Genomic DNA, 25638 nt, shown 5'->3' on the forward strand with positions numbered 1-25638 from the left:
TTTCACTTTGGAATTTTACAGGCCTACTATTCTTTTTGCCCCCACCCCATAAAAATGATATTTTACATGTATGTATGTGACTGGGATCTAAATAAATTTATATACAAAATAATCAAACCGAACCTTGTAGTATATCATCGCTTTCACCGTCCCCCTTGCAAACGTGAATTCTGGTCCCCCCTCCCCCCATTATTCAACTCCAGTGCCTTCAACCTCAGCCCTACGGTTCAAGGTCCAGCCTAGGATGTGGATGTTCTTGTATTTCCATGAACCCCGAGTTCTGCTCCTCCAAATCTGTTATAATAAAGTTTTTTGTTAAGTATCTTCAGTTCTCAAGGTCAAAAGCAGAATGAATCCAGAAATCATGAGATTCAGGTGTCCTGAACCGAAGAGCAATTACCTGAGCTTCATTGGTTGTGGTCTGATTTTACTGCGTTCTCAAAATGCAATTCCGTTAAAAGGTGGAAGTATTGGGTTAGTTATGATCCTTCTTGCTTCTTTTTAGCATCATAGACATTTGGTTGATACAGTCTTGCCCAATCTGATTTCCACCCATTAGCCACTCGAGAGCCCTAGCTGCTGCATCCTTTTCTGCATTCTTTTTGTTGGTACAAGGTTGTCCCATAATTTGCAGTCCATTAAATTCAACGGTTGCTTGGAAATGATTATTCTTCAATTGCTTTGTCTTATAGATGGGTGCAGCATATCCAGCCCTCGTGAGTAAAGTCTGCAGCTGACTCTTAGAGTTGTCACCACCAGGTCCACTTTCAATTCTTGAAACAGAATTTGGTGCTGCTGCGAGAGTTGATTTCTTGGAGGGTTGCTGAAGGATCTGCCGGCCAAAAATAAATCGACCTTCACACTGGTCTTCTGAAATAAGCAAGCGTAGAGCAGATAGGAGCTCATGGTGGGAGTGCAAGTCCATCGTAGGATTTAGTAGCTGTACTTTGACCAAATCAACGAATAGAAGCACTTAAGAGTCTAGTAACATTTCACGTTATATAGTTTTGTTTCTATATTTTCTATATTTTAAAAACGTCAGTAAAAAACTTAAAATAGTTAGTAGTAAGAAATATAAAACTGAATGATTATATCATATGGAAACTTGATTAATAGACGTACTAAGAAATCATAGTAAGAGAGTACATATTATCAATTAAAACTAAAGAGTAAACAAAAGCCACAGATCCTATCAACACACAAAATACGATATTCAACTTACCTTCATCTGTATAAGCTCTTCAAGTTCCGTTCTTAATTTCTGATACGTCTCTGCAACATCAGGTTTCATAAAAAATTCCAAAAAACCGCCCAACATTTTCAAGTGTCCCTCCTGCAAGAACAAGAGTTTAGTACTACATCTGGAATTTGAAACGACAATATATGAATTTTTAAAAAAAAACAAAAAGCAGAAAGGCGTCAATTGCAAACAAAAACCAGTACGAGAGAAAGTATCAATCCCCTAGAATACTTACTTGATCACCTTTTGAGATGCTTCCACCAAAGAGAAGCAGCATTGAGTCAGAGATAGCTGTTGAATCTCGAAGGAAAATGGAGTTCACTTTTATCTTCTCATTGAAAACTATCCATGGATATGGAATCCTCGACTCTCGAGCATTGACTGAGTTCTATAGAGAAAAGTGAAGATGGAATTAAAAGGATGATAACAGGTAATTGTAATACCTTGGCTACATTTCTTGTGAAAAGGGAAAAATCCATTGTACATACAATGGGTTGAAGAACATGCTTACCGAATAGAGAAGTACCTGGCCATCCTCCATGGTTTTGAGAGAAAATGACTTCTCATTATGCTGCATCTGATTAGTGTTAGAGAACACTAAAAGAGTACCGAAATAAACAAGGTGACATCATATTTATGGAAAGCACAAAGAAATTATCTACTTGATAGAGAGAGAATAAGAGCCATTGTTTTATGAAGAACAGACAATGGCACAAGGCAAGGCAGAGGCATAGACAGACAAAACGACATGCTATTCTCATTTGTTTTTTGCTCCGCCCGTAATTGCATAATAGGCAATAAAATATAGACAGACGTACATTCTCATTTCAATCCATTCTTAAAAATATGTAGAGAAAAAAGTATAATTGGAAAGTGCTTTCTGTGTGCTGAGTGTGTTTTAGATTTTTCCCGTGCAAATATTGGTCTTTAGTTTTTAATGAACACTTCAAAGGTTTGGATAAAAGGTATGTATTAATTATTGTTTTCATTCCCTATACAAAAGATGTTCTACACATTATGAATCTGTCCTTTGCATCCTGCTGCATCTCATTCATCACCTATCTCCACTTGTCCAGTCAATTGTTCTTTTAAAAAGCAAAATAATTGAATACTCCAAAATGTGTCCTGGGATAATGTCCTTGTTGAGTCTGACTGACACGGACAGTCTGCACAAAGTAGCATTGCAGTGTCCATGCTTCCCATAGCCATATGATTTGACCAATCAAATGTCAACTTACTGTAATAGGGTGGTACTCTTTTAAAATTCCAACTATTTATTCTTTTGAATTTTGTTGTAACAGGGCAACTTTACCTCAAAAATGGAAAGACTAAACTATAAATGGATTAATTTGTTTGGTACCAAGGATTTAAGAAAAGAAAAACAGAAGGGTGATTAAAATTAAATAAATACAACGACATACCACAATGGAGCAAACTCCAGGATAGAGGCCACAGCAAATAACTGCACGTATGAGTCGTTCATCTAGACTCCAAGCATTGTACGTGTTCGAGTGCTCATCAACTAAACCAGTATCTCTAAGCAAAGAGAAAAACTCCTTCCTTAATGAATCAATAGCCTTCATCGATTGTACAGAAAGGAAGTTCTTCCAACAGAAGTCGTAACCACCAAAGTTCCTCTCAGCTTCTTTCCATCCCTCATAAGCCCGGATAATAGCAAGGTGATCACTATGATCTCGTGAAAATTGGGACTTCGCAGCCTCTGCAGCCTTTAAATAAATAAAACAGAATACATTGATGAGGGAACTGTTTTAAAATCTGTTATTTCAATTTACGTCTTGTTATCCTTGTTCATATTACAGAAGATTTTATTCAGTAAATGAGAAATATTGGAGGGGTTGAAGATAAGATATCACCCTATTTCTATATCTAAAAGAAAACGAGATCACAGAAAAGATTCAATTCATCTCTCACTCTCCATTGACTTTCTCCGACTACAAATTGGTAGGGTGTAAGAAGCCCATACAAGCGTGGGACTAAAAAACGGATGCCATCCTGAAAACCATCCACTAGGATCAATAACCAGACTTAATAACAATTATTTGATATCACAATGCCTTCATTTCTAATGACATTGGGAACTTCCAATGCCATATCTCTGCATTTAAGGTTGTCAATACTTGTACCAACCTCCCCTAGCTAGAAGTTTTGGATCACTAGAAGAGAAACGCCTGGATCTCTAAGCTTCAATCAGTTATGCTACAATCGTAAGTGGATTGTGGTTTCAGCCGCAAATAATTGTTTGTTAAGCCCCTTTTTTGCATGAGGAAATTTGAAAAGCAATCTATCGCCTTGGCAATTCAGGGCAATTTTTTGGTTGGTGGTTCTAGTATTATCCATCAAATTTTTGGCAAGACAGCGCCCGTATTTTTTGCTGAAAGCAAGTTCTTTTTTGGAATTGCAGTTGAGTATCTCCTATATTTGGTGCATTGCTGCTAGATCTTCTCTCCCTTACTCAGGGACCGTTTTTTCAGCTGATGTGGCTGCTATGTGAGGTTTCTTTAGAGTTGAGCTGTGGTTTATTTGGGCTTTATTGTTTCACCGTTGTCTCCATTTAATTGTCAGGATAAAACCATAAAACAAAAAAATGGGATCACAAAACAATCCCGACTTTAGATTATCCAGAAAGGGAAAACCTAAGCACTGAAGAAGTCAATTGCCTGCTAAACACCAACAATCCTCAGCTTCTTTCTTGACCTCCTTCGAACCATTACTATCAGCCACAAGTATTAGGCTTATCCAAATTAATGTTGAGGGGTTGGCTCTATATAACATATATAAAAGCACTCCAGAATAAGTAAGAGGTTATTGATTTTTCTCTGGCAAGAAACCAAATTTTATCGAGCAAAATGAAAGAATATAAAGGCATACCAAGAAAACTAAACAACAAAGACGTCAAAAACCCTAACTATAGAGACAAACTTCAATTCAAAAGAATAAGACCAAGTTGATAATAACAGGAAAACACACACACACACACACACACAAGGAACAAATGCCCACAAAGAGGCAAATAAATTCCAGGTAACATGACGAATTTGACCTCCTAACAACTAAAGAAATGTAGAGCCTATTATATGATGTACCATGATGAAAGAAAACTTACATCCTTCTTCTCAAGTGGTGTTAGAAAAGGGTCTCTCACACTGAAGCCAGCAACAATGGACAAAATTGGATCCAAACAATTGAAGATAGAACCTATTATCAACATCTTTCCCAATTTTGGTTCCATTGGGAGCATAGTCAAATAACGACCTGTCAGGAGCACAGAATGAGGTAATCTGTTCCAAATTACAAACTATACAATACCTAAGGTATAATCATCAGGAGAAAAGGTAGAGCTTAATCATTACTCCATACCTAAGACAGTAAGATTTTCACTCTCATCAAATGCTCCAATGATCTTTAAATATTCAATAGCATTCTGAACCTGCAAACAATGTTTGACCAAAACTTATGCAGCAAACATGATAGAGTGCAGGTCAGTGGATATGCATGCAAAGGGAGCTCATAGACAAAGAAATGTTAAAGGTTTAAATGCCTCAACTTCACTATACACTGTATCCAGATGGAAATAAGAAGGAAAAAGACCAACCGCTAGTAGCTCTGGCGACTGCAAAGCCCTAGATAGAAACTCTGATATACTTCCAAGCTTTAGGCTTTTTATTTGCAAGCAGAGGGACTGTAAAGGTGTTCTCAAAATTTCGGGTAGCTGATATTCGAAAAAAGAATCAAACACAGACCTAGGGTATAGATGATAACATTCTCCAGGTTGAACACGACCAGCCCTTCCTCTTCTCTAGAAGGCGACAAAATAAAACAATCAAAATTAATGGACTATCAATTATACGTAGAGGAACATTCAAACCAAAAATAAAATGGACATATGGTTCCATGCATATGCTAACATCCAAGGGAAATAACTCATATCTTCAGCAAGAGAATATAACCTTACTTGTTGAGCAGAAACCTTGGATATCCAAGAGGGAAGCAAACAAGGAGTGTTGTTTAAAGCATCATATGATGTTTCTTTTGCCTTTCCACAATCCAGAACAAACACAACATCATTTATCGTGATACTTGTCTCAGCAATATTTGTTGCAAGCACTACCTTCCTCACTCCTTTGTCAGGTTCAGTAAATATTAACCTCTGCAGGCATTTGACATTAACACCGAAACATTGATGGATAATACAAATTTGTGAAATAAAATTTTAGAAAGAACAGAACAAAAAAAAAACAGCATAGAGTACATAGGATGGCATTCATGCATCACAGTCACTCGAGAAAGTATGATCATATTCCTCTCTCTCAAGAAGGATGAAAAATATTGACTTTCTCACGCAGAAAGAATGGATGTATTCATGCTAACCAATATCCCATGCAGAGAGAGAGACATGCGGCGAATCAAATCATTCTGTTTCCACAATTCAATATTACCTGCTCTGAACTGGCCATAGAGCCATGGCATGCCAACAACATGACCCGAGTTGGATCTCCTAATAAAGGGTGAGACTGAAGTTTCTCCTTCAGAGAACTGATGTCATCCCACCCAGTCATAAAAACAAGAATAGCTCCAGGCATTTCACTCTCACATATACTGACTAGAAGAAATTCTATGAGATTAAATCCAAGACAGTCTGGATTCCAACACGATAAAGACTCCCGAGTTTGAAGACTGTACTCGTTAAAATCAGCTGCCATAAGTGCATCCTAATTACAAAAGTTCCATGCAGGAAAAACGTTAGCATATTAGGATTATAAAGTATTAGTGCATTGAAAAACTTCGCATACCTGAACAGTAGAGGCAATCTGGGTTTTCCTCTTTCTTGGTGCTTGTTTGCTCATTTTCCAAGTCTTCTCTGGACCATAATCATCTATTTGATTGTATGGAGTTAATCTGTAACCCGTCATTTCTAGAATATCCTCCAGAAAATGAGTTTTGACAGGGTGTGTGAATCCCTAATGCAGACCAAAACAAAGGATTCAGGCTGCATTCAACTAAAAGTTCCAGTCCTTGATATGAGCTAACTTCCACCAACAGGGAAAACATTCAATGAAGGTTTTGGAATTATTCCATCATCAAAAAAAATTTCACTAGTATCAAACTCAAAGTACTGACAAATATTGCCCTTTTAGGTTCATTTACATCTAAGAAATAAATTCAATTCTTTATTCTATTGCACTAACTGCTATTTTCAAGTTGGCCATTTCTCAAATTATTTTCACAAAATGCCTATCTCAGGAAAAGAACATGAGTCTGACAATAATTTCACAATAATCTTAATATTACAAGTCCCAGATCCTAGAACTAATTAACAAAAAAAAATCTCCAAACAGTCTCAACAAAAAATTTGATTTCAGTTAAATGAAGCCAATCTCCTTAACAACTATGCTTAACCCATGGAGGTGTGCAGCAAAAATGTTTTCAAGCAAAGAAAAAAAAAGGATAATACAAGTCTAAATATAAGTTACCGGAGCCCAGACTGCAAACATTCAAACTAAGTCATAGAGGAATGAAATTGAATTGAAGATGTAGTACCACAACGACATTGAATTCTCTTCTTTGAAAACAATAACAAACTTCTTATTACCGGAATGTAAATTATTTGAGCCCCACCAAAGTAGGATGAGAAAAGTTCTGCATCTAAAGTTGCGCTCATTAGAATCAACCTCAATTCTGGTCGACGAGGAAGGAGATCTTTCAGGACAATAAGCAGAAAATCTAGAATGAAAAATATTTGGAATTAGAAGTTATAGTTTGCATAGACCAAAATCACCTTATTTGAATTATTACTCTTCACCTTCATTCATTCCACGCTCATGAATTTCATCAACAATAACATGAGTTACGCCTTTCAAATTTCTATCAACCAGCAGTCTTCTCAACAAGATGCCGGTGGTGCAAAAGAGAAGATGAGTATCCCTCCCTTTCATACCCTCCAGCCGCACTTTATAACCAACCTTGAAGAAATAGAAAAATTTATCATAATCCATAACGTTAGATGGAAATGGTTTTGGTTTGAGATTTTGAGCTGCTTACAGATTCACCCAACTTCTCGCCTCTTTCAGAAGCAACTCTCTCAGAGACAGACATAGCAGATATTCGTCTTGGCTGTGTACATATGATGCTGCAAACAGCACCACGGAGTGATTCTATTTCTGATTCCAAAATGAATTGGGGAACTTGCGTAGTCTTGCCACAACCAGTTTCACCTGAAATAATAATAACCTGCAGAATCCAAATGCCAGCCAAGGCAAATTTATACTTAATACACTGGTTACATGACACAAAATCATGAAAAACAGAACTCAAGGTGTAATAGAGAAAAATACTAGTAATTCCCATGAAGGTGGATCTGACAAACAGACCTAATACAATATGGGAGAGATGATGAACCAATTTCTTTTCCACAACCATAATGTGGAAAGAGCTTTCATCGACATAAATATTTTAAAGATGGTATAACAGACCTGAAGTTTTTGAGTTATTCTAAAGAGCACACGTCCGAATTTTTCTGTGTTATTAAACCAAAATAGTGGATAAAAAATTCAAAATGGTAAACTGTTTTTTTTAGAACAAGAGATTTCTTTCCTTTTCCATTTAACAAAGGACAAGAGTTCCAACTTCCAATATCATCATAGCATTTTAAGGAACAATAACCTTTTAAAAAATGTATAAAAATAGAAATTCGGGGGATAAGGGATCCATAAAACGCCAAGGAGAAGCTCTCTAATTTGTCAAAGAAAGAGAGTAATCAAAGAATAATTGAAGGAATTCTAATAAGAGGTTCCAACTGGAAAAATGAAGAGATTATATTCCAAAAGAATTCAAGAATACATTCCTCAGTTTGGAATGTTCTTCTAATCCTCTCTGTCCAGAGCTGCCAAAAACTGAAAAAAAGGAGTTGATCCAAAGAACACCTCTAGGATAGACGTGTTACAGGGTAGTGAAAATGCAACTTGGCTACTAAATTGATGGTTATGAGGATGCCATTCATTGACAGCTTATAATGAAATGACGAATTAACATCCGAAGCAAGTTAAAGAGACATGATATATTAATATATAAAACCATGAACAACCTGATTCTGTGAGATTGTGGTCAATAATGCATCCTTCTCCTTGTAAGCAGGGAGATTTTTCCGGAATTCCAGCATTTCTCTTCCTTCTAGAGATGACTGATTTTAAAAAAATAATGTATGAATAAAAAAATTAATAAAAGTGACAACAGAGAAAAATCTACAGTTTGTGGCATGAGAAAAATGACCTAAAACCTGAAAGGAGATAACCATATCCTACTAAACAGTTCAAATAACTTCAAAAGGACACAAAAACTTCAAAAAATCCCACTCATTCATCCCAGATCACTTAAAAATGAGAAGCCTGATACTTTTATCTTGATCACATAAACAAAACTGTGCAAGGGTGTCATTATTCAAATTGTACAATTTATGGACAAAAATGAAATTTCTTCAAGTTCAGTCATAAGAACTCTCCACTGGCAAATAAAATGTTCCCCACCTCGCTCTTGTACTTCCTAATTTAAATAAATGCTGTTTCTAAGATCAAATACAAGTATCTTAAGAACCAAAAAAAATGTTGCATTAGTAATCAGAAAAGCTTGTGCGCATCATACTAGTCATAGACCATACCTAACCAGACAGTCAAACCTATAATGTAGAAGTTCAAAATTATCCAACAAAATGAAATGCTTTGAGAGATAAAGCAAAGAAGTTGCTTTAGGGAAATTGAACCTGCCAAGCATGCTGTTGATCACGCAGATGCAAACTTCTCCGCCAAAGAATTTTTTCCATCACAGCCTTACTAGATGCTTGTAGCTCAGGTTGCTCAAAAAGCCCTTCATCTGTAGCAATGCTACCACTGCTGCTTGATCTAGAGACGGAGTTATCTTGAAAACATTTAAACCGAGACTTTTGAGAGAGAAATTCTCCCAGATGTTCATCAACTCTTCTAAGCAACCCAGGAGGCAAAGAAACCTGATCGTATTCAAAAAGCTTCAATTTCTGGGAAAATATGCATAAAAGCAGACTAGGGAAAAGTAAACCCAAAAATTGTACACATCAAAACAAAGCACAAATACAACTGTTCTTTTTCTGTGACATTGATGCATTAAATGATAACTAAATGGTGCAAATATTGCTTCCAAGTGAATAAAACAGAGGAATAAAAACAAAACTATGATAATTAGCACACACAGATGGTTTTTAAATTATGTGAAACAAAAGCAAATTGTAAAATGAAACAACAACTAAATACCTCCCTCTGTGGACGCCGATCATCCAAATCAAATCTGTAGTTCGGCAACGGGACCTTACTAATAACAGCAACTTTGGCATATAGATGGCTACCATGAATGACAACCAGAACATTTAGAATAACAACCATCTATTGTTGTGGTAAACACATTGCAGGTTCAAAGGAATCAAAAGTTACCTAAAAAGTCCCATTCTACTTGCCAAAGCAGCTATTTGCTCAAAATCATGTCTATCTTTTTTCTCCCTTGAAACTAACTCTTGCTTCTCCTTGTCACGTAAAAGTAGTGCTAACTTCCTTTTCCACAAATCAATGTTAGCAGGAGGTGAAAAACCCTGTACATATTTCGATAATTTATCATAACAGTCTGGTAAGAAAGTAAATAAAATCTACAAAACATATCAAATCAAGGTACAAGCTAACATGCTAGATATATACAGCATGATCAAATAAGAAACAATCTTCTACCTTTAGAGGCGCCAAAAACAAAGTGGTATCACTCAAAAATTCTAAACAGATCTACCTTGGCTTTTAAAATTCAGACCCAAAACCGAGTTGAAACACAAAATCATTTACTTTTGGAGGCGCCAGTCATTTGTTGATGGTATTAAAAAGTTCGTCCATAATTCTCCTTAGTTAAGAACAATGACCAAACAAGGAGTCAATATTGTCACAAGCAGCCCGACCTCTACATACATCTATAAATCAGTCACCTAACGAAAGTCATAGCCGGCATCTTGGCCATCTATTTAATAACCGATAAATAACGATATAACTTAATCGATTGTAGAGTCACATTTTGTCACACTGAACATGCTCGATCAAACACTTGACTGGAATTTTTTATGAAAAAGAAAAAAGAAAAATAAAAAACTCAGTCCAGTTAAAAGAAATGCCTAAATTCAAGTAATTGGGGAACCTACTTAAGCGCGTCCTATACTAATTCCCGCTGGAAAAACTAAGCTTTAAGTCAAATGCAGGCTTTGACAGAATTGGGAATACGGCGCTAATCAGCTAATAAAAAATCCAAGTAAAAATGCGAACACTCGAAATTACAAACCCAGCTATCCACTGGAGCCCCATCGTCGCAGGCAAAATCATAGTGCACGGAATTAAAACGCGATTTCCCCATCGAGAGGAGTTCCTGAGATCGAGAATCAAGGCAAGGCGGAGGAATGGTTCCGGAATCGAGCAGCGAGGCTGGAGCCTCCCTAAGCTTGCAGTCAACAGCGGAAACAGCAGAGGAACGATCAGAACGAGTAACGACGGAACGGAGACGGAGGTGAGGAGGGACGTAAACGGCGCCATTGGAGGAAGGAGTACGGTCCTTCATTGCGAGATGAAGGTGATAGGAATGGGAGGGTTTTAGGGTTTTGGGAAGTGGTGAAGGGCGATGAAATTGCAGAAGAGAGGAAATGGCATGCAAAGTAAAAAGATAGGGAAGTTGGGAATTCAGCGGTGGGAGAAGGACGGTTCCATTGAAGGAGGTGGTTTTGGAGGTTTTGAGTTTGTTGAGAGACAGACAATGGTGGCTGTGGAAGCACGAGACAGTGAGGAGAGGGGCGAGGGACGAGGGACGTGGCTTTTTGACAGTTCAAGTTTGGTGTAAGTGGCCGTGGAACGGCGCAGTCGAGCCTTACTCCTCACGAGTCCTCAATCCGACGCGGCTTTTGGCTGGGCCATCATTTTCCACGTCAGAAACTCATAATCGTTTTGCTGCGTCCAGCCGTGCATCCACGTGGATTTTTTTAATTTTTCTCTCAACGAAGATATTATCCAAGTATTTTAAAATCTATAACAAAATAAGCTGATTAATATTAATTTTAGCTCATATACTTCAAAATTGACCATTTTGATTCTTATTCTTATTTAAAAGATAGGTGTAAAGATTTTTTTTAATTAACTGCTCAAATAACATGTGTTTCTAATACTTAATTATATACAAGTGGCATGCATGCATTTTTTTTTCTTCTCAATTTGTTTTAAAATTAAGATTATAAATTATAAAAATGAATGTGACAAAAAAAATTATATATGATCCTTTTAAATCTTATTATTGCTCTAATCTATTTACCTTTTATCTATCACAGTTACTCGTATTTATTCGTATTTATGTTAATGTGAATTTGAATATAGTCTAACTAACATTTATTTATTTATTTATATTTAAACGGAAGGTAAATTGTTTAAAGTTAATCACTAAATATTGTCGCCTTAAACAATATATTAAAATAATAATAATAATAATAATAAATAAGAAAAGAGAGAGGGAGTAGAAAGATGGGTGTAGGGGATGCATAATTCATAACAAGTGCAAAAATTAAAATTACAGGGACTAGAGACAATAATCATAAAGTGAAAGGAGCATATGGAAATTAAATTAAGTATATACTAAAACGAAACAAAATTCTAAATTAAATTTAGTTTAATTAAATTAAAAGTTAATAATTCGGACCGCTGCACCTCAATTCCCCGCAATGCAACGACGTCGTCACTCTCCCGCCACGTCTGCACTTAGAAACTCGGGGGAGAGGAAGCTGCAGAGCTGCTAGATCACTTTTTTTTTTTTCCGGTCCCCCAGCCCATTCTTCGAACAGGACGGACGATGAAGGTGGCGTCGGGGCGAGGGGCGGCGCAGAGGGTGGGTGGAGTGTGCATAGCGGCGGTGGAGGAGAATGCGGGGAATTGAGAGGGGTATATAAAGGGGCATTGTGTGTGTGGGGGAATGGGAAAAGCTCCACTAGCTCGGAAAACGAGGGGGTTTGGTCGTTGGATTTCGGGTTTAATTTAATTGATTGGAGGAGAAGGAAATGGTGGGGGGGTTTCTATGGCGACACAGCATGTGAGCTTTTCTTTATTGTTCTTGGGAGGGATGTCAATGGTGGTGGGGTTTTGTGTTCAGCGACACACACAAAAAGAAGACACAACAAAATTATAATGGTGGAATGAATTGTAGTTCTTAACTTGTTTTATCTAATATGACATAACATGAATGAGGTCGCGAAATTCTTTATTTATTTTTTTAGAGATGGAAGGGGAAAATACTCGTAAGAAGTTGCTAATATATATTTTATTTTATTTTAAAATTATTATTTTACAATATATTTATTTAGATAAAAAATGTTCTATGAAGTTGAATTATAAAAAATAGAAAATGTAATAATTAAATGTATTTATAGAATGGAAATATAATTATTTAGGATGGGAGATTTTGAAGGGGGTGGGATGTGGGAGCCACAAGACACATAGAAGGTTGTGCATGGAAATTTGAATGGAAGAAAGAGGAGACGACGACCGTTCAAAAAGTGGAATCTGGGGGTTTGGTTTCGATCATATTAAACTTTTATATATTCCACTTATATCAATATTACAATATATTTATATAACTTTGTGATTGATGTGACTCTACATGGAATGCCCTTCAAAATCACAATTACGTCTATTTTCTCTTCAATTTTGTAACACTTTTATTATCCTCTCTTTTCAAATAATAAATATATGCATGTTCTTTTCAAGATGTATAATCTTCAAGTTTGTCATTTTGGTACATTTGGTCGTTGACCCTTCTCTAATTAAAATTACTATGAGTCGAACGTGACTTTTAAAGTCGGTGTTTAAATATTATGAGTCTTTTAAAAAACGAGGAAAGCATACACACAAAGGAAGAAAAAATAAAAGGATAAGTCTAATAATCACCCACTTTATAATAGATTTGTCAATCAATTAAAAGCGTTAAAATAAAAGCCCAAATTCCCATGGCTTTTAGAGTCAGAGTTTTTATGCAACTTTTCACTCTCCCTCCCAACCACTTCACTTCATATTTTCAACTAATTTATATTAATTTTTATATATTTGTATTTTAAAAAGAATTTAAGTATTTTTTTGTTATTTTCGATGAAAAATTAGAGGGGAAAAAATACCATTTTGATTTTTTGTTTTCCCTTACGGTGCATTTGAGCCGTTGCTAACTCCAAACATCACCAACACGTCATTTACACGTCACAAAAAAAAAACCGATTATAATTAATTAATTAATTAATCCCATATTAGATAGGAAAAAGGTGGAGAATAGGAGGCGCGTGTAAAAAACGCAATTCTCGGGGGAGGGGTAAAAGTGGAAAGAAAAGAGGACAATCATTGGATACTCGAGACCCCATCAAAGGAAGAATGTGGAAAGTGGGTGCGAAATTCCAAAAAGGGGAGACTGGATAAGTTCAGTGTATGGGGGGTGGCGCGTGAGATTCCAGATGGTTAAAAATGTTAAAAAAATTAATTTGGTATTAAATTACTTTTAAATAATGTCAAGTTTAGCCAATTAGAGCGTTAATAATTAGGGCTATTAAAAATGGGAAAAGAAGCTTAAAACCAAAAAAATTTACCAAAGGAACCTTCACAGACTTCCATAAGCGATTTGTTCATCATATGGTACAAAGTATTAAAGTAGACCTTTCCAAGTCTCCCCCATCCCCAAAACTGGTGATTTTAATTCACCAAATATAAACTCAAAAGACACGTTACTCAACTCGGCCTAATGTTCACATCTATCATGTCATCGTCTTCCATGCCAAGGCCAACTGGGGTATCGTCTGGGCCGACTTTATCCCCATCGAAAATGAAAACCAAACTCTTGGGATCGATTTTACGCTTCTCTGCGTACATTTTAAAAAGACGCTCAAACTTGTCATCCTGTAAAAACATTCAAATTGGAAACCACATTAGAGTATGTTTGGGAACACTTCCAGAAGTGTCATAATCATACGTGGTAATGTATGCAATACATGAAGACAGAAAATAAGAAGATAAGAAAGGGGCAAGAAAAACCCAACAGGGCATGGTGCATTATATTTTGTACTATGATCAGGAAGTAATTCAATCAAATAACATCAGAAGTATCATCACCATTGGAGATCTATAGTACTTTCAGCATAATCTAAGTGTGGATGAATCATAGAAAGACCCATCATTGTTCTAAAACAAGCACATTCAAAATCGCAGAAACTGTACACAGAAACTAATGTAACAAAAGTAACATTCAGCATCTATGTTCAAATCTAATGATCACCATATAACAATAGAGAAGTTAGGGCCATCATAATGTGGAAGGGAAGTACAAGAAAATCAAATTGAAGGGTAAATGTGGCTAATCACGTTTGCTAAAAGAAAGTGTAAGATATCATATGGGTTGAAAAGGGAAACGAACCATTTCTTATAAGAGTGTGGAAACCTCAACCTAGCAGACACGTTTTAAAACCCTCAAGAGGGTGGATTGTGAGATTCCACATCAGTTGGAGAGGAGAACGAATCATTCCTTATAAAAGTGTGGAAACCTCTTCCTAGTAGACACATTTTAAAACTGTGAGACTGACATGATACGTAACGGGCTGAAGCGGACATTACCTACTCACGATGGGCTTAGGCTAAAACAGAAAGTAACAAAAGACCTTAACCAAACTTTTTTGTCTAAGATACTAAAGAGACAACCTCTGCGAAGTTAGGAATTTAAAGGAGAAAGTTTAAGTTTGTTTTGTTCTGCCTTTTAACGATCAATTGGAAGAATTACAATTATTCACAAAACACCCTTTTTCATTAATCAATGTTTCAAGATTTGCTATGATAGTCTATACCTAATTTGTTCTCTCTCTTATTTTTCAACTCAAACTCACAAAATTTATTCATTTCCCTACATACTATTCTAAACATGCTTACTAATGAAAGATTATAGGGCAAATAAATGGCATCTAGCACGTATAACAAAAACAGTGATCGTAAACAATGAGATATGTTGACAAAAAAGGATGGTTGCACTATAAGAACATACCATGAAAATGCGAAACTGTTTGAGCTCCTCCTTGTCACTGTCTCGTACAGAAATAACAATCTTCGCTCTCTCTTTAGAAGCAATTGGAATTTGGTCATCCAAAGCAGGCTCCAGGGGATCCTGGGGCGTGTTTCCAACATCCATTTTTGCAGATTCCTCCACTTCTCGCAACAAGTTTTTAGCAGATAGTGTAACTGAGGCCAACTCTAGCTTCATTAACCTATCAGGACAGGAAGAGACACATGCCATAGCAGCTTACGCACATAAAGAATAAGAGTTCCGTTTTATTATATCAATGGATCAACCAAGCAATAGATGCATACCACTAAGTGTGAATACCTTAACTCCTTCAATGTGGAATCTTCCCCACACATATTCTTTGCATCAACTGACACCTTTGGTGGAGGAGGCAGCCAATCTTCCTCTTCGTCTTCAATTTCCACTTGTTTCTCTTTTGGGTTACCATCCACCAAACTCGTAACCTAAATATTGATTGAAAGGGAACGATCATTTTAGGCTACTTTCACTGACAGTTTCAACGAACATTAATTTTAAGCATTGTGCAGACAGAAAATCTACTATTTCACTACACGAACGGAATAATATACCGCCGGATTTAAAATCCTTGATCGCTTTGAAAAAGGTTCCGGAGACATGCACGCGTCTGAATCTTCCTCTGATGTTTTTAGTCCAAACAGGAGAAAGTAAAGCACAAAATCACCATCGGTTTCCAAAATTGCAAGGACAAGGAAACTCAATTTCGACAATTCTTGCTCAAGCGAGAATTATAAATTATAGAAAATTTCCGACTTTCGTTAAATTCCAACATCATCCATGCTTGAGAACTATTACCATCGAGACAATCAACGGAGCGAGGATGAACGCGGCTGTAATTGAACAAAGGCTCAAATTCTTCAGCATAATCCGCCTGAAATCAAGAACTCAAGGTAAGAAATGACAAGTGAGAGAGGAGGGGAAACCACAAATAAAGATGATACAGAAAAGCGTCCGAGCCCATGAAATTAAAGAGTGAAAGAGACTTGCCATTGTCAAAGGCCTCGAAATCTAAACTCTTCCGCTTCTTCCCCGATCAATATTCGTCGGATCCGGCGGGAAAAATTTAAACTCACCGTCCAGTCGAAGGGCTACCTAGCGAGATGCCTATTGAAACTTTCTTTCGAATAATGGGTCGGTTTGCATGTGTATCCAAATCGGTTTAGCGGGTACGGGTCGACCCTAATTATTTGCTCCATTGCGTTGGGGCGACCGAACTTTCAAGTTTCGAATGTGATCCTCAAATCATTTTATTTTCGATTTTTAGTTTTTTATTAATATATTTACAAAACTTTTAAAATGTTTTAAAAATAAATCTAACTTTTAATTTCAATTTTGATTTTAAAATTAACTAATATATTAAATATAAATTTTATTTTGAAATTTTCAATTCCTTTTGTCTAAACCCCTGTATTTTAATAAATATTAAATACAAAATTTAAAATTTCTAAAATCCACGTAAATTTAAAATTTTAAAGATTTATTAAACATTTGAAAAAAAAAATAGGATTAAATAAACGGAATTTAAAATTTTAGTGACTCAAATTAGAATAAATAATTTTATTAAATTGAAAAGTTGATCGATCAAATTAAATATTATAATTGTCACAAAAAGACAAGACGTTGTTATTCATATAATTGTTCTCTAGCAACTACAAATTTAGGTTATTATGATTATGATTAGAGATAATTAAGCTAATTAGCCATTATATTTAATCAGAAAATTTAACTTGAAATGGGTTAAATAAAAATTTAATATTCTACATTTTTTATGTAATAATTGATAATTTAGGATTAAATTGAATTAGTTATATGCATTATTTCATGAACCAAACTCCAAAAGACTTGTTTAACGGTATACGACGCTTCAAAAATTGTATTTAAATTAAAAAAAAAATAATTAGTTATGGTTTTTTTTAAAAGATAAGACTTTTGTCCGCCCCAAATTCCCATAATGGTAATTTTTTACCAAAGTTTTAAAATAAAAATTGCAATGAAATGAATCAAAGTTTGAATGCAATTAAAATATGGAAATGGAGGTCAAAGTTTGTTTCACGGATTAAATGAATGATTTTGCAAAAGCTTTCCATTTTAAGATAATAATTAATTTCAATTAAATTAATTGATCTCCCATATATACATTATATATGTATATATATATATATATCCACACACAAATTATTAAACCCTTGGGACTGTGAATTTGTGGAAAATAAAAAAAAAAAAAAAAAATGGGGAGCAAAGGCATTCCAAGTTTTGCAAAAGGGATTCATGTTCTTGTGGTGGATCATGACAAGCACTCTCTCCAATCCATTGCTTCAATGCTTCAAAATTTCTCATATAAAGGTATTTTCTTTATTATTTTTCCCTTTTTTTAATATATATTTTAATTTCCGATCAATTTTTTTAAAATATTATGTTTTTCGTTATCATTTTGATTATTTCTAATGTAAATTTAATCCGATATTCGTTACCATTTTAAAAGTTGATGGTTAGATCTTCTGTTCTAAGCATTATATATATATATATATATACACACGCATATAGAAGAGGAATGCAACCATGCATGCATGCATAATGAAAGGAAAATATTTGTATAAAAAAAAGAAAAAATCAGCTAAGTTTTGTTCTTCCCAGTTACGACCACTGAAGAAGCAGATGCAGCTTTAACAATGATTATAGAGGAGAAACATGAGCCGTTCAACCTTGTGATGGCCAATGCCACTGAATCAAATATGAATGCGCTCTCGATTATGAATCAAACCGGCATTCCGATCATCTGTAAGATTTCAGAATTCCTATGTTTTTTTCTTCCTGGATCTTTCTTTTCAAAGCTATGTCTTCAATGATCGTTCTGAAGCTTGCGATTCGAGCAGTGATGTCGCCGGAGAGGGATATGAAGACGTCTGGTAGAGCTATAGCTGAATGGGGCTATCACTTCCTTGAAAAACCGATTTCAATGGAGGATATCGAGCTTGTTTGGCAAATCGTATACAGGAAAATCAGAAACCCTAGGGCGAGGAATTTGGGAGAAAATACGAATCAAGCGAAGAAATCTCACAATGGCGGAATGTTTGGAAGAGTTTTGAACGTTGCAGGAGGAGTAGAGTGGAATCCGATTGAAGAAGAAGAGGAAGAAGAAGAAAAGGAAAAATGTGGAAACAGAGAAGCGAGATTGAAGCCATCAGCGACTGTGTTTGATTACCTGGAAACGATGAATGTGGAAGAGAAGACGAACAGAAATGAGCGCACACACAAGAGGTCACGGATTGTTTGGAGCTCGAAATTGCATCGGAAGTTTACAGAAGCATTGAGCAAACTTGGAAATAGAAGTAAATTGCTAGTTCTGTTCATGTTCATCCTGTTTTTGCTGTGAGTTTGATTAAATTGTTCACCGATTTGTTTGATGATTTTTGTGTTCACAGAATCGAGCCCTAAAATTATCCTGAAGATGATGAATGAGCCATCCTTAACGCTTCGCCAAGTCGCAAGTCACCTCCAGGTTCCCTCTAAAATTCATTCACTCCTTCTGTATGGGAATTAAAGTTCATTACTATTATTATTGATATTGGCCTATTCATGTTTCATTGGCTAAGTATATGATTTTGCTGCTAAAGTATATGTTATGAAATTTCTACCCTATTTGTTTAAACATTAGTATAACCGATCCAATGTATATCAAAACGATAATTAGCATTTAGTTCTTTCTTGTGGGCTTTTGAGGAGTGACAGCATAGGAGGCGCTATGTGGTTCCACATGCAAAAAAAGACCAAAATTGGATTGGAAGGTTCGATGATTTAGAATTGACACAAGTCATTATCTCCACAAAAATGTTCTTAAAGTCGCATCAAACAGGGAAACATGGTCGATCACGTAGTTAACCAATATTTACAAAGGGAATAAAACAAAGAAGGTTACTCCTTTTAGAAACATGTCGTTAGAGGTTTAAAATTTTATACTTTGATGTTCGTTTGATGAAATGACAAATGTTCTAAGTATCGAAAAACTATTATATTTTATCTTGCATTTCATTTTAGCAATAAATTTCCCTTTTTGAGTTCTATCACTAACTTTGCTTCTGATCTTCAGAAATTCAAATCTCAAGTGAAGCATTTAAACAAGATGACAGAAAGTGATGCATCCACTTCACTTGGCACAAACCAAGTTCAAGAGTTACCAACAAAGCGCAATAGCATGACAAACATATTAGGCCAACCAAGTTACAGCTCAAACATTACAGGCAACCAGCTGAGACAACTACAGGTCCCTAGCTGCTTGAATGCTCATAGACTGCCTTCTCAAGATGTTTTTAATTGTCATCTTAGGATGATGAACCAGCAAAACTCATGTTCATATAAAAGTACTTATGGAGGATTTGAAGGGACAAACCTCGTCTTCGACGACAACAACCGTATCTTCACCGACGAGCTTTACATGACCGAAAGTTTATCTCATTCCAACTTCCAATACTTTGGTGGGGATCATGAAGATTGTCCCTTCCTTTCAGCTGATAATCACTACCCACACGCAGTTCAAGACTTGGAATTTGCTCAGAACGTGGCGGGCTGTTATGATGTTGACAATATCAGGTCGGGAGCGCATTCAGTGATTGCAGGGTCTTTGAATCAGAATGTTGCACTGAAGGAACTTGATGATTTGCTGAACAATACCGAAGAAGATCCGATGGTGTATTGCTGTTATGATGGTAAGATGAACTCGTTTGACATTGATCAATACTCAGAATGGCTAAATGCATGACTACAACTTGAAATGGGATGAAAATACCTACATACATACATACAGACATACACACACACATTCTAAGTTTTGAACCAAACACTGATCTGCAACATCAGAATTGGAGGCTATCATCATGGCTTTAAAACTTGTATTTGCCACCAATGTTGAACGTTTTAGCTTCTTAGTTCAAAAAAGTTGTGAGGTTTTGTGCTTGCAAGCAACAACAACCATAAAGGGAAATGAGTTTGCACATTCATTTAAAGTAAATAAGACATCAGCTGATTCATATCATTTTTAGACCACAATATTCCATGTTTCAGTTGAACATGCTCTTCCGTTTCTTCTTCCATTTTTTATAAGTGAATCAATCTAGAATCTCATTTTAAAATTATTTAAGCATAATTTTCACGTGTACAATACCTTTTTAAGTGCAATGAATAATAGAAAAAAATCTAATGATAAAACTTTTTAATTGGCTTTATCTTACTATTTTTTTAAAAAAGTACATGATAATTTTATTAATAGAATCAAACAAAAGTAGTTGCAATCCACAATTAATTTATTAATGAAAATTTAGTATTTAAAATGATTCAATCATTAGTGTTTGGTTTTAATTTATACAAACCCACAAATATTTGTCTTTTTATTTATGTTTCACCTATCCATGTCAGGGGCAATAGGGAGGGGTAAATAGGTAATCCACTCTGGTCAATGTCAAACCACGACTCAAGACATGCAAATCCTCACAGATACGAACAAGACGCGAAATGAATTAAATTCTGTTCCATCCTAATCAGTATGCAAAATTGGGATCAAAATAATAATTTCACAACTCCAAACCAAAAAACTCAAATAAGCAGTCATCAAAAGCAGAGGGAAATGAAGACAAAGAATCAAAGAATATAAATAACAAAAGTGATCATCTTCATTTCAAGCCCATCTAGGAGTATTTTGTTTCAGAAGATTATCACATCCTCCCTACCTATGTACCCAATGTGATCGTAAAAAGGGGCGATGCTCGAGGTCAGATTCTTGTTCCACTCTCTAATCTGTTCAGCATGGGGCTAGAGTCCTGTGTGTCGAATCTCATCTGATGCTGAGGTTGAATGTACGCACTCTCCATTTCTAATTGCTGCATGTTAATATTATTGGCATTCGGAGACAACGCTTGAACTTCGTTGCGAGACTCAGATAACATCTGAAAGTATGCATGAGGTCCCCAACCTGCAAATAAAAAGCGCAAAATTACAAAAGAGTTAGTTCAAGAACGAAATCAATGCTCAAGAATCAGATTTGGAAAGACATTAATGCTCAAGGACTGCTTTTATAGCAATTGCATACAAGAATTAGAAAGACAATTACAGTTGTTGACTACAGATAGGATATTGTTACAAGTTTTGAACCGGCTGAACAGAATATAAAAAAATTCTAACGAAGGCAGTAGGAAAAGCTTGGGATCCATCATAACAAGCCGCAGATTACAGAAGAATTCCATGAATATATGGATCGGATGGTTACATCATCTTATAATGCACTGCAACAACCAATGTTGGTCGACGGAAATCATCTATTGAATCACTAAAGCCATAATTGACTACAATACAATGGGTAGTTCAGAGCAGCAACTTTTTTTTTTTTTTTTTTCTTTCATACATTGGAAAAGTAAAACTAGCTGTGCAAGCGATAAAAGAAGAAAGTAGACAAATCCTATCTTTTCTATATGCGCACATCTATACAGATCATTTGCCATAATATTCATTTATCTAAACAACTATATCTTACAGCCACTTCTTCCGGTCAACAACATTAAAAATCAACAATCTAAGCTTGATTTAAAATTAGGACTAGGGCAAATAAAATCTGTGATAATTAATGAGGTCCAGATCCGACAACTCAATAATCCAGATTAACATCCGAGCTAAATTTAGAATTTTATAATGCTACCTAATGTTGCACGAGGAAGATTTAGTCCAAAGATTATGTTATCACCCAACCAATCAATATTTCTGTTAACAGGGTTATAAAGTTATAAAACAGAGAATAAAAAATAACTACTTTGAACCATGCGAGAAGGATCTCAATGCACGGTCAAAGAATCAAAAGTAGGACTAACATGGAACAAATGTTAAAAAGTCGATTATTGGGAAAAAGAAATGATAAATTTATCATGGACAAATTATTGCTTCATTGAATGTAAAAGTAGAGCTACTGTCATAACATTAACGATATTGTGGACCATACCATCAATGAGATAAGGCGCTGGAAAGAATTGCAGATAACAGAATGAAGCAATTGTCAGTCCTGCAAAGAAGCTTCAGATAAGAAAAAAGCAAAAGGAGCGTGTATGAAAGTCAGAGCAAATGAATAAAGATTTGGATTAACTAACCAAGAAGGCCCCCAGCAAAAACATCTTGCCAGTGATGCCAATAATCATCGACTCGAGAGACACCAACAAGAGCTGCAATAAGCAGGGGTAGGAAGACAATACAAAGTTTTGCAACGTGGCCCCTTTGGTCAAATGCCCTTATTTTCCCAGACAAATACAAAGCAAGAAATCCAAGGCCAGCAAAAGACCCTGCATATCGACAGCTTTCTACGTTAATAAGCATAAACAAAAGTGTGAGAAAATAACCTGAAAAGAAGAAAAAAGACAAAGGTGATGCGTTTGTCACAAATAAGCTATGTATGCATTAATCCAAAACATGAATTACTACTTATGGCGAAAAAAATCAAAGCCTTAATAGGTCTAGGTTGGATATCATAATCTTTTTGAAAGGCTCTGACTTTGAACCTTTAGAAAAAGATGCAAAGTTAAGTGTTCTCAATCCAAAGAATTTTTAGGCTTCAAGTACAAAGGGAAAGGAGTGATAAGACTTAGGCCAACATTGTCAATCTGCGACTGGATAGACTGGATTGGTAATTTTAAAAAGATAAAAGTATATTTCTATTCAATCATCTACCAAAATATGGGATATGAATAAGACGCTTGTAACACTGAAAGTAACAAAGGAAATGTGTCTAATTCCATAAAACTGAAATTACAGGTGCTGAAGAAGCAAAGCTGATACAAAATAGTAAGAAGCTTCCTTTGTCCCTGGGAATTGGCACACTAACACTTTTCATTTCTTCAGATGGCTGCCAGGAGAAAATATAAACATAAATGGTTGCTATTTAGTTCCCTCAGCAACATGCTGAATATCATAGCCCTTTTGAGTGATAATTAAAAATAAGGAAAGCATGTTGCACTTGCACAGGGATTGGATCTACTCTATGTAGCATGTGCAATTGTTGAAGTAAATAAATAATGACTAAAAAATAGTAAAATAGACACTCACAGACAGTCAAAAAACATAATTCAGAAGTATACGTCTATCTTACAGGAAGTATGCCCACTCGGGAAACTTTTATATCCTTCTTTAATAACATTCTTATCTCCTGTACATAAAACACCGGTTGTGTTTCGATCAAACACCTGCATATATCAAGCACCAATATTATAATGAGTGCCAATGTTAAGAAACAAGGGTAGGGGCATAGGAACATGGAAGACGTTTCCATGTGCACAAGTATGAAAACCAAGGGAGAATACAAAAATGAAAAACAAACCCCTTTGCCATCGGGGAAACAGCGCCAGTAGAAGTCTGGACGTGGCCGACCAACAGCATCCTTAATAGCATCGGTCATTACTCCAGTTATCAAAACAGCAAACAATAGTCCTGAACAAGCATGAGCAATCGTTAAATATTATGCTTGGCAAGGTTGAACAGAACTACAAGGTTTTCCAATGATTATAAATGAGAGAGGAAGAAAAGATACCCAATATGCCATGGTGGAGATCATATACATCCTTTCTAATGAAATAGTAGATAAGAAATACAATAACAGGTATCAATATCGCAATTATCTGTAACAGGAAAAACAAAATTTTATTTTTTATACTTTCACAATAATGTTAGGAAAATAAATGACCATAGAATTCACTATAATACTAGTAAAGACAGTTTCAAAACATACTGGAACTGCCCAAATGGGAACAGTATTATCTTGCAGTGGGTGTTTGAGGTCTGTCATCATCTCCTGTCCAACAAAGCGACGAAATGGTTCGATAACGTTTAACACAACCTCTATCACCACAAGAAGCAAAAGGATTAACCAATCATGCATATGGATTCTTGCTAAACGAGCTCCATGAGACCTCACAGTATGTGTACCCAACTGAATTTCTGGCATTTTGTCCGTGAACTGATAACATAAGAAAATGAAAATGATTGGTAAAGAAAACATATTGATGTAATTTAAGCACTATCACGTAAGAAATTGAATTAGTGCACAGTACATGGGGCTTCTCACGTACACAAAAATAAACTGTATAAAAGTAAAGCAGAAAAAGTATGATCAGAATCAGTCATAACCATGAAATTTATCATGAAATTCATATTACACAAGGAATTTTCCAAGAGAAAAGCGGCAAATGATGTAAAGTGACGAGGATCAAACAAGACGAAAAAAAGAACTTATACATTAGAACCCTAGTAGACTATTCATGCCAAACAGAAGGAGAATAACCAAGCATGCATAACAGTGAGATTACAGCAAAAAGTAAATGTGTGCTTCATGTAACGAAAATGTGTCACAGTTCTTCCAACGGAAATTCGTTTAGCAAGCTTAAACGTAGAGAACGAGTAGAACGTACAGTCCAAGGAGCATTCAAACTCACCACGCCGACCTAACTCATCTCAACTCTAGAGTTGCTATCAGGCTCAAAACACACCGAAAAAGCTTCAAACAACCGCAGAATAGTGAAAGAGAAAAGCATTCAAAGAAATGTGAAAGAAGATGCAAGAAACAAGAAACACAATACTGAAGTTAGTAAGTAATTCAGCAAATCAACTTGTTCAGAAAGATTTGTCCACATTTCACTTCATCTCATCTCATCGGAGAAAAAGAAGCACATGTTGCAGCGATGAAGTGAAAGACGAACCCGCAGAGTGAATAGAGAAAGGCAACACAGAACAGAAGAAGAAAAACGCCATAAACAAAGAAGAAAGAATGGTAGAGAGCAGAGAAATTACCAGTAGATTCCAGATTGAAGAAGAAGAAGGAAGAGGAAGAGAAAAGGTAGGTATGGAGAGAAAGTTGATAAACCAAATCCCTTACGAAATTTGAATGGAAAAGCGCGTGGCGGTAAAGAGGAGTGGGAACTGCGAAGGTGCCAAATCCAAACCGCAACTGCTCTTATAATTAATTAAATCATTTCCCCTAATAAACCCTCAATTAAACCATTTCATTTAATGCCTTTTTCTATTTTATTCAACTATTTGGAGTAGATAACCCAAGTTCATAGCGGGTTTAAAGCTATGGAAAAAAGAGCTCCCTTTCGAACAGATTTATCCAAAAATGTTATAAATATTTTCCAATAATTCCTGCTATTACTGTAAAATCAAATCAATTATAATTTTAAATTTAATTCCATAAATAATTATCCTGAAAT

General features: G+C 35.6%; 4 protein-coding genes and 1 long non-coding RNA gene across 8 annotated transcripts; 2 read left to right on the forward strand and 3 right to left on the reverse strand.

Annotated features, from left to right (window-relative positions):
- Positions 1–241: 241 nt before the first annotated feature.
- Positions 242–1000, forward strand: LOC111486235. Its single transcript, XR_002718834.1, has 2 exons — positions 242–474; positions 693–1000. It is a non-coding gene; the product is annotated as an uncharacterized LOC111486235 (long non-coding RNA).
- Positions 446–11026, reverse strand: LOC111484381 (DExH-box ATP-dependent RNA helicase DExH5, mitochondrial). Of its 3 annotated transcripts, XM_023131308.1 has the most exons (19): positions 10595–11026; positions 9715–9869; positions 9538–9625; positions 9015–9257; positions 8343–8438; positions 7301–7489; positions 7062–7221; positions 6852–6982; positions 6052–6219; positions 5698–5970; positions 5214–5408; positions 4854–5057; positions 4619–4688; positions 4365–4513; positions 2662–2967; positions 1752–1811; positions 1476–1628; positions 1223–1333; positions 446–940 (listed from the first exon to the last, which is right to left on the reverse strand). In XM_023131308.1, the coding sequence occupies exons 1-19, from the start codon at positions 10865–10867 to the stop codon at positions 476–478; spliced, it is 3489 nt and encodes a 1162-aa protein (XP_022987076.1). In that variant the 5' UTR covers positions 10868–11026; the 3' UTR covers positions 446–475. The 3 variants fall into 3 exon arrangements, 2 of the variants coding, with proteins under 2 accessions (XP_022987076.1, XP_022987800.1); XM_023132032.1 differs by lacking the exon at positions 5698–5970; XR_002718710.1 differs by lacking the exon at positions 446–940 and having other exon boundaries at positions 1226–1333; positions 1752–1837.
- A 2882-nt stretch (positions 11027–13908) lies between these two features.
- LOC111483658 lies at positions 13909–16502 on the reverse strand. The gene is made up of 6 exons (XM_023129940.1): positions 16397–16502; positions 16205–16280; positions 15961–16028; positions 15692–15834; positions 15353–15572; positions 13909–14220 (listed from the first exon to the last, which is right to left on the reverse strand). Exons 1-6 carry the CDS (start codon positions 16397–16399, stop codon positions 14053–14055), a joined length of 678 nt encoding a protein of 225 aa, XP_022985708.1. The 5' UTR covers positions 16400–16502; the 3' UTR covers positions 13909–14052.
- A 1135-nt stretch (positions 16503–17637) lies between these two features.
- LOC111487601 (two-component response regulator ARR14-like) lies at positions 17638–20438 on the forward strand. The gene is made up of 5 exons (XM_023135058.1): positions 17638–17752; positions 18044–18187; positions 18283–18738; positions 18832–18908; positions 19497–20438. The coding sequence occupies exons 1-5, from the start codon at positions 17638–17640 to the stop codon at positions 20163–20165; spliced, it is 1461 nt and encodes a 486-aa protein (XP_022990826.1). The 3' UTR covers positions 20166–20438.
- A 458-nt stretch (positions 20439–20896) lies between these two features.
- On the reverse strand, positions 20897–25367 carry LOC111481688 (lipid phosphate phosphatase 2-like). 2 transcript variants are annotated; one of them, XM_023127367.1, is made up of 8 exons: positions 25220–25367; positions 24162–24389; positions 23964–24051; positions 23754–23863; positions 23526–23619; positions 22534–22722; positions 22389–22448; positions 20897–21371 (listed from the first exon to the last, which is right to left on the reverse strand). In XM_023127367.1, exons 2-8 carry the CDS (start codon positions 24375–24377, stop codon positions 21172–21174), a joined length of 957 nt encoding a protein of 318 aa, XP_022983135.1. In that variant the 5' UTR covers positions 24378–24389; positions 25220–25367; the 3' UTR covers positions 20897–21171. The 2 variants fall into 2 exon arrangements, with proteins under 2 accessions (XP_022983135.1, XP_022983055.1); XM_023127287.1 differs by lacking the exon at positions 25220–25367 and adding an exon at positions 25039–25213.
- Between the last annotated feature and the right edge of the window lie 271 nt (positions 25368–25638).

Source organism: Cucurbita maxima, unplaced genomic scaffold (genome assembly GCF_002738345.1).
Source record: "Cucurbita maxima cultivar Rimu unplaced genomic scaffold, Cmax_1.0 Cma_Scf00001, whole genome shotgun sequence".
NCBI classification, from domain to species: domain Eukaryota; kingdom Viridiplantae; phylum Streptophyta; class Magnoliopsida; order Cucurbitales; family Cucurbitaceae; genus Cucurbita; species Cucurbita maxima.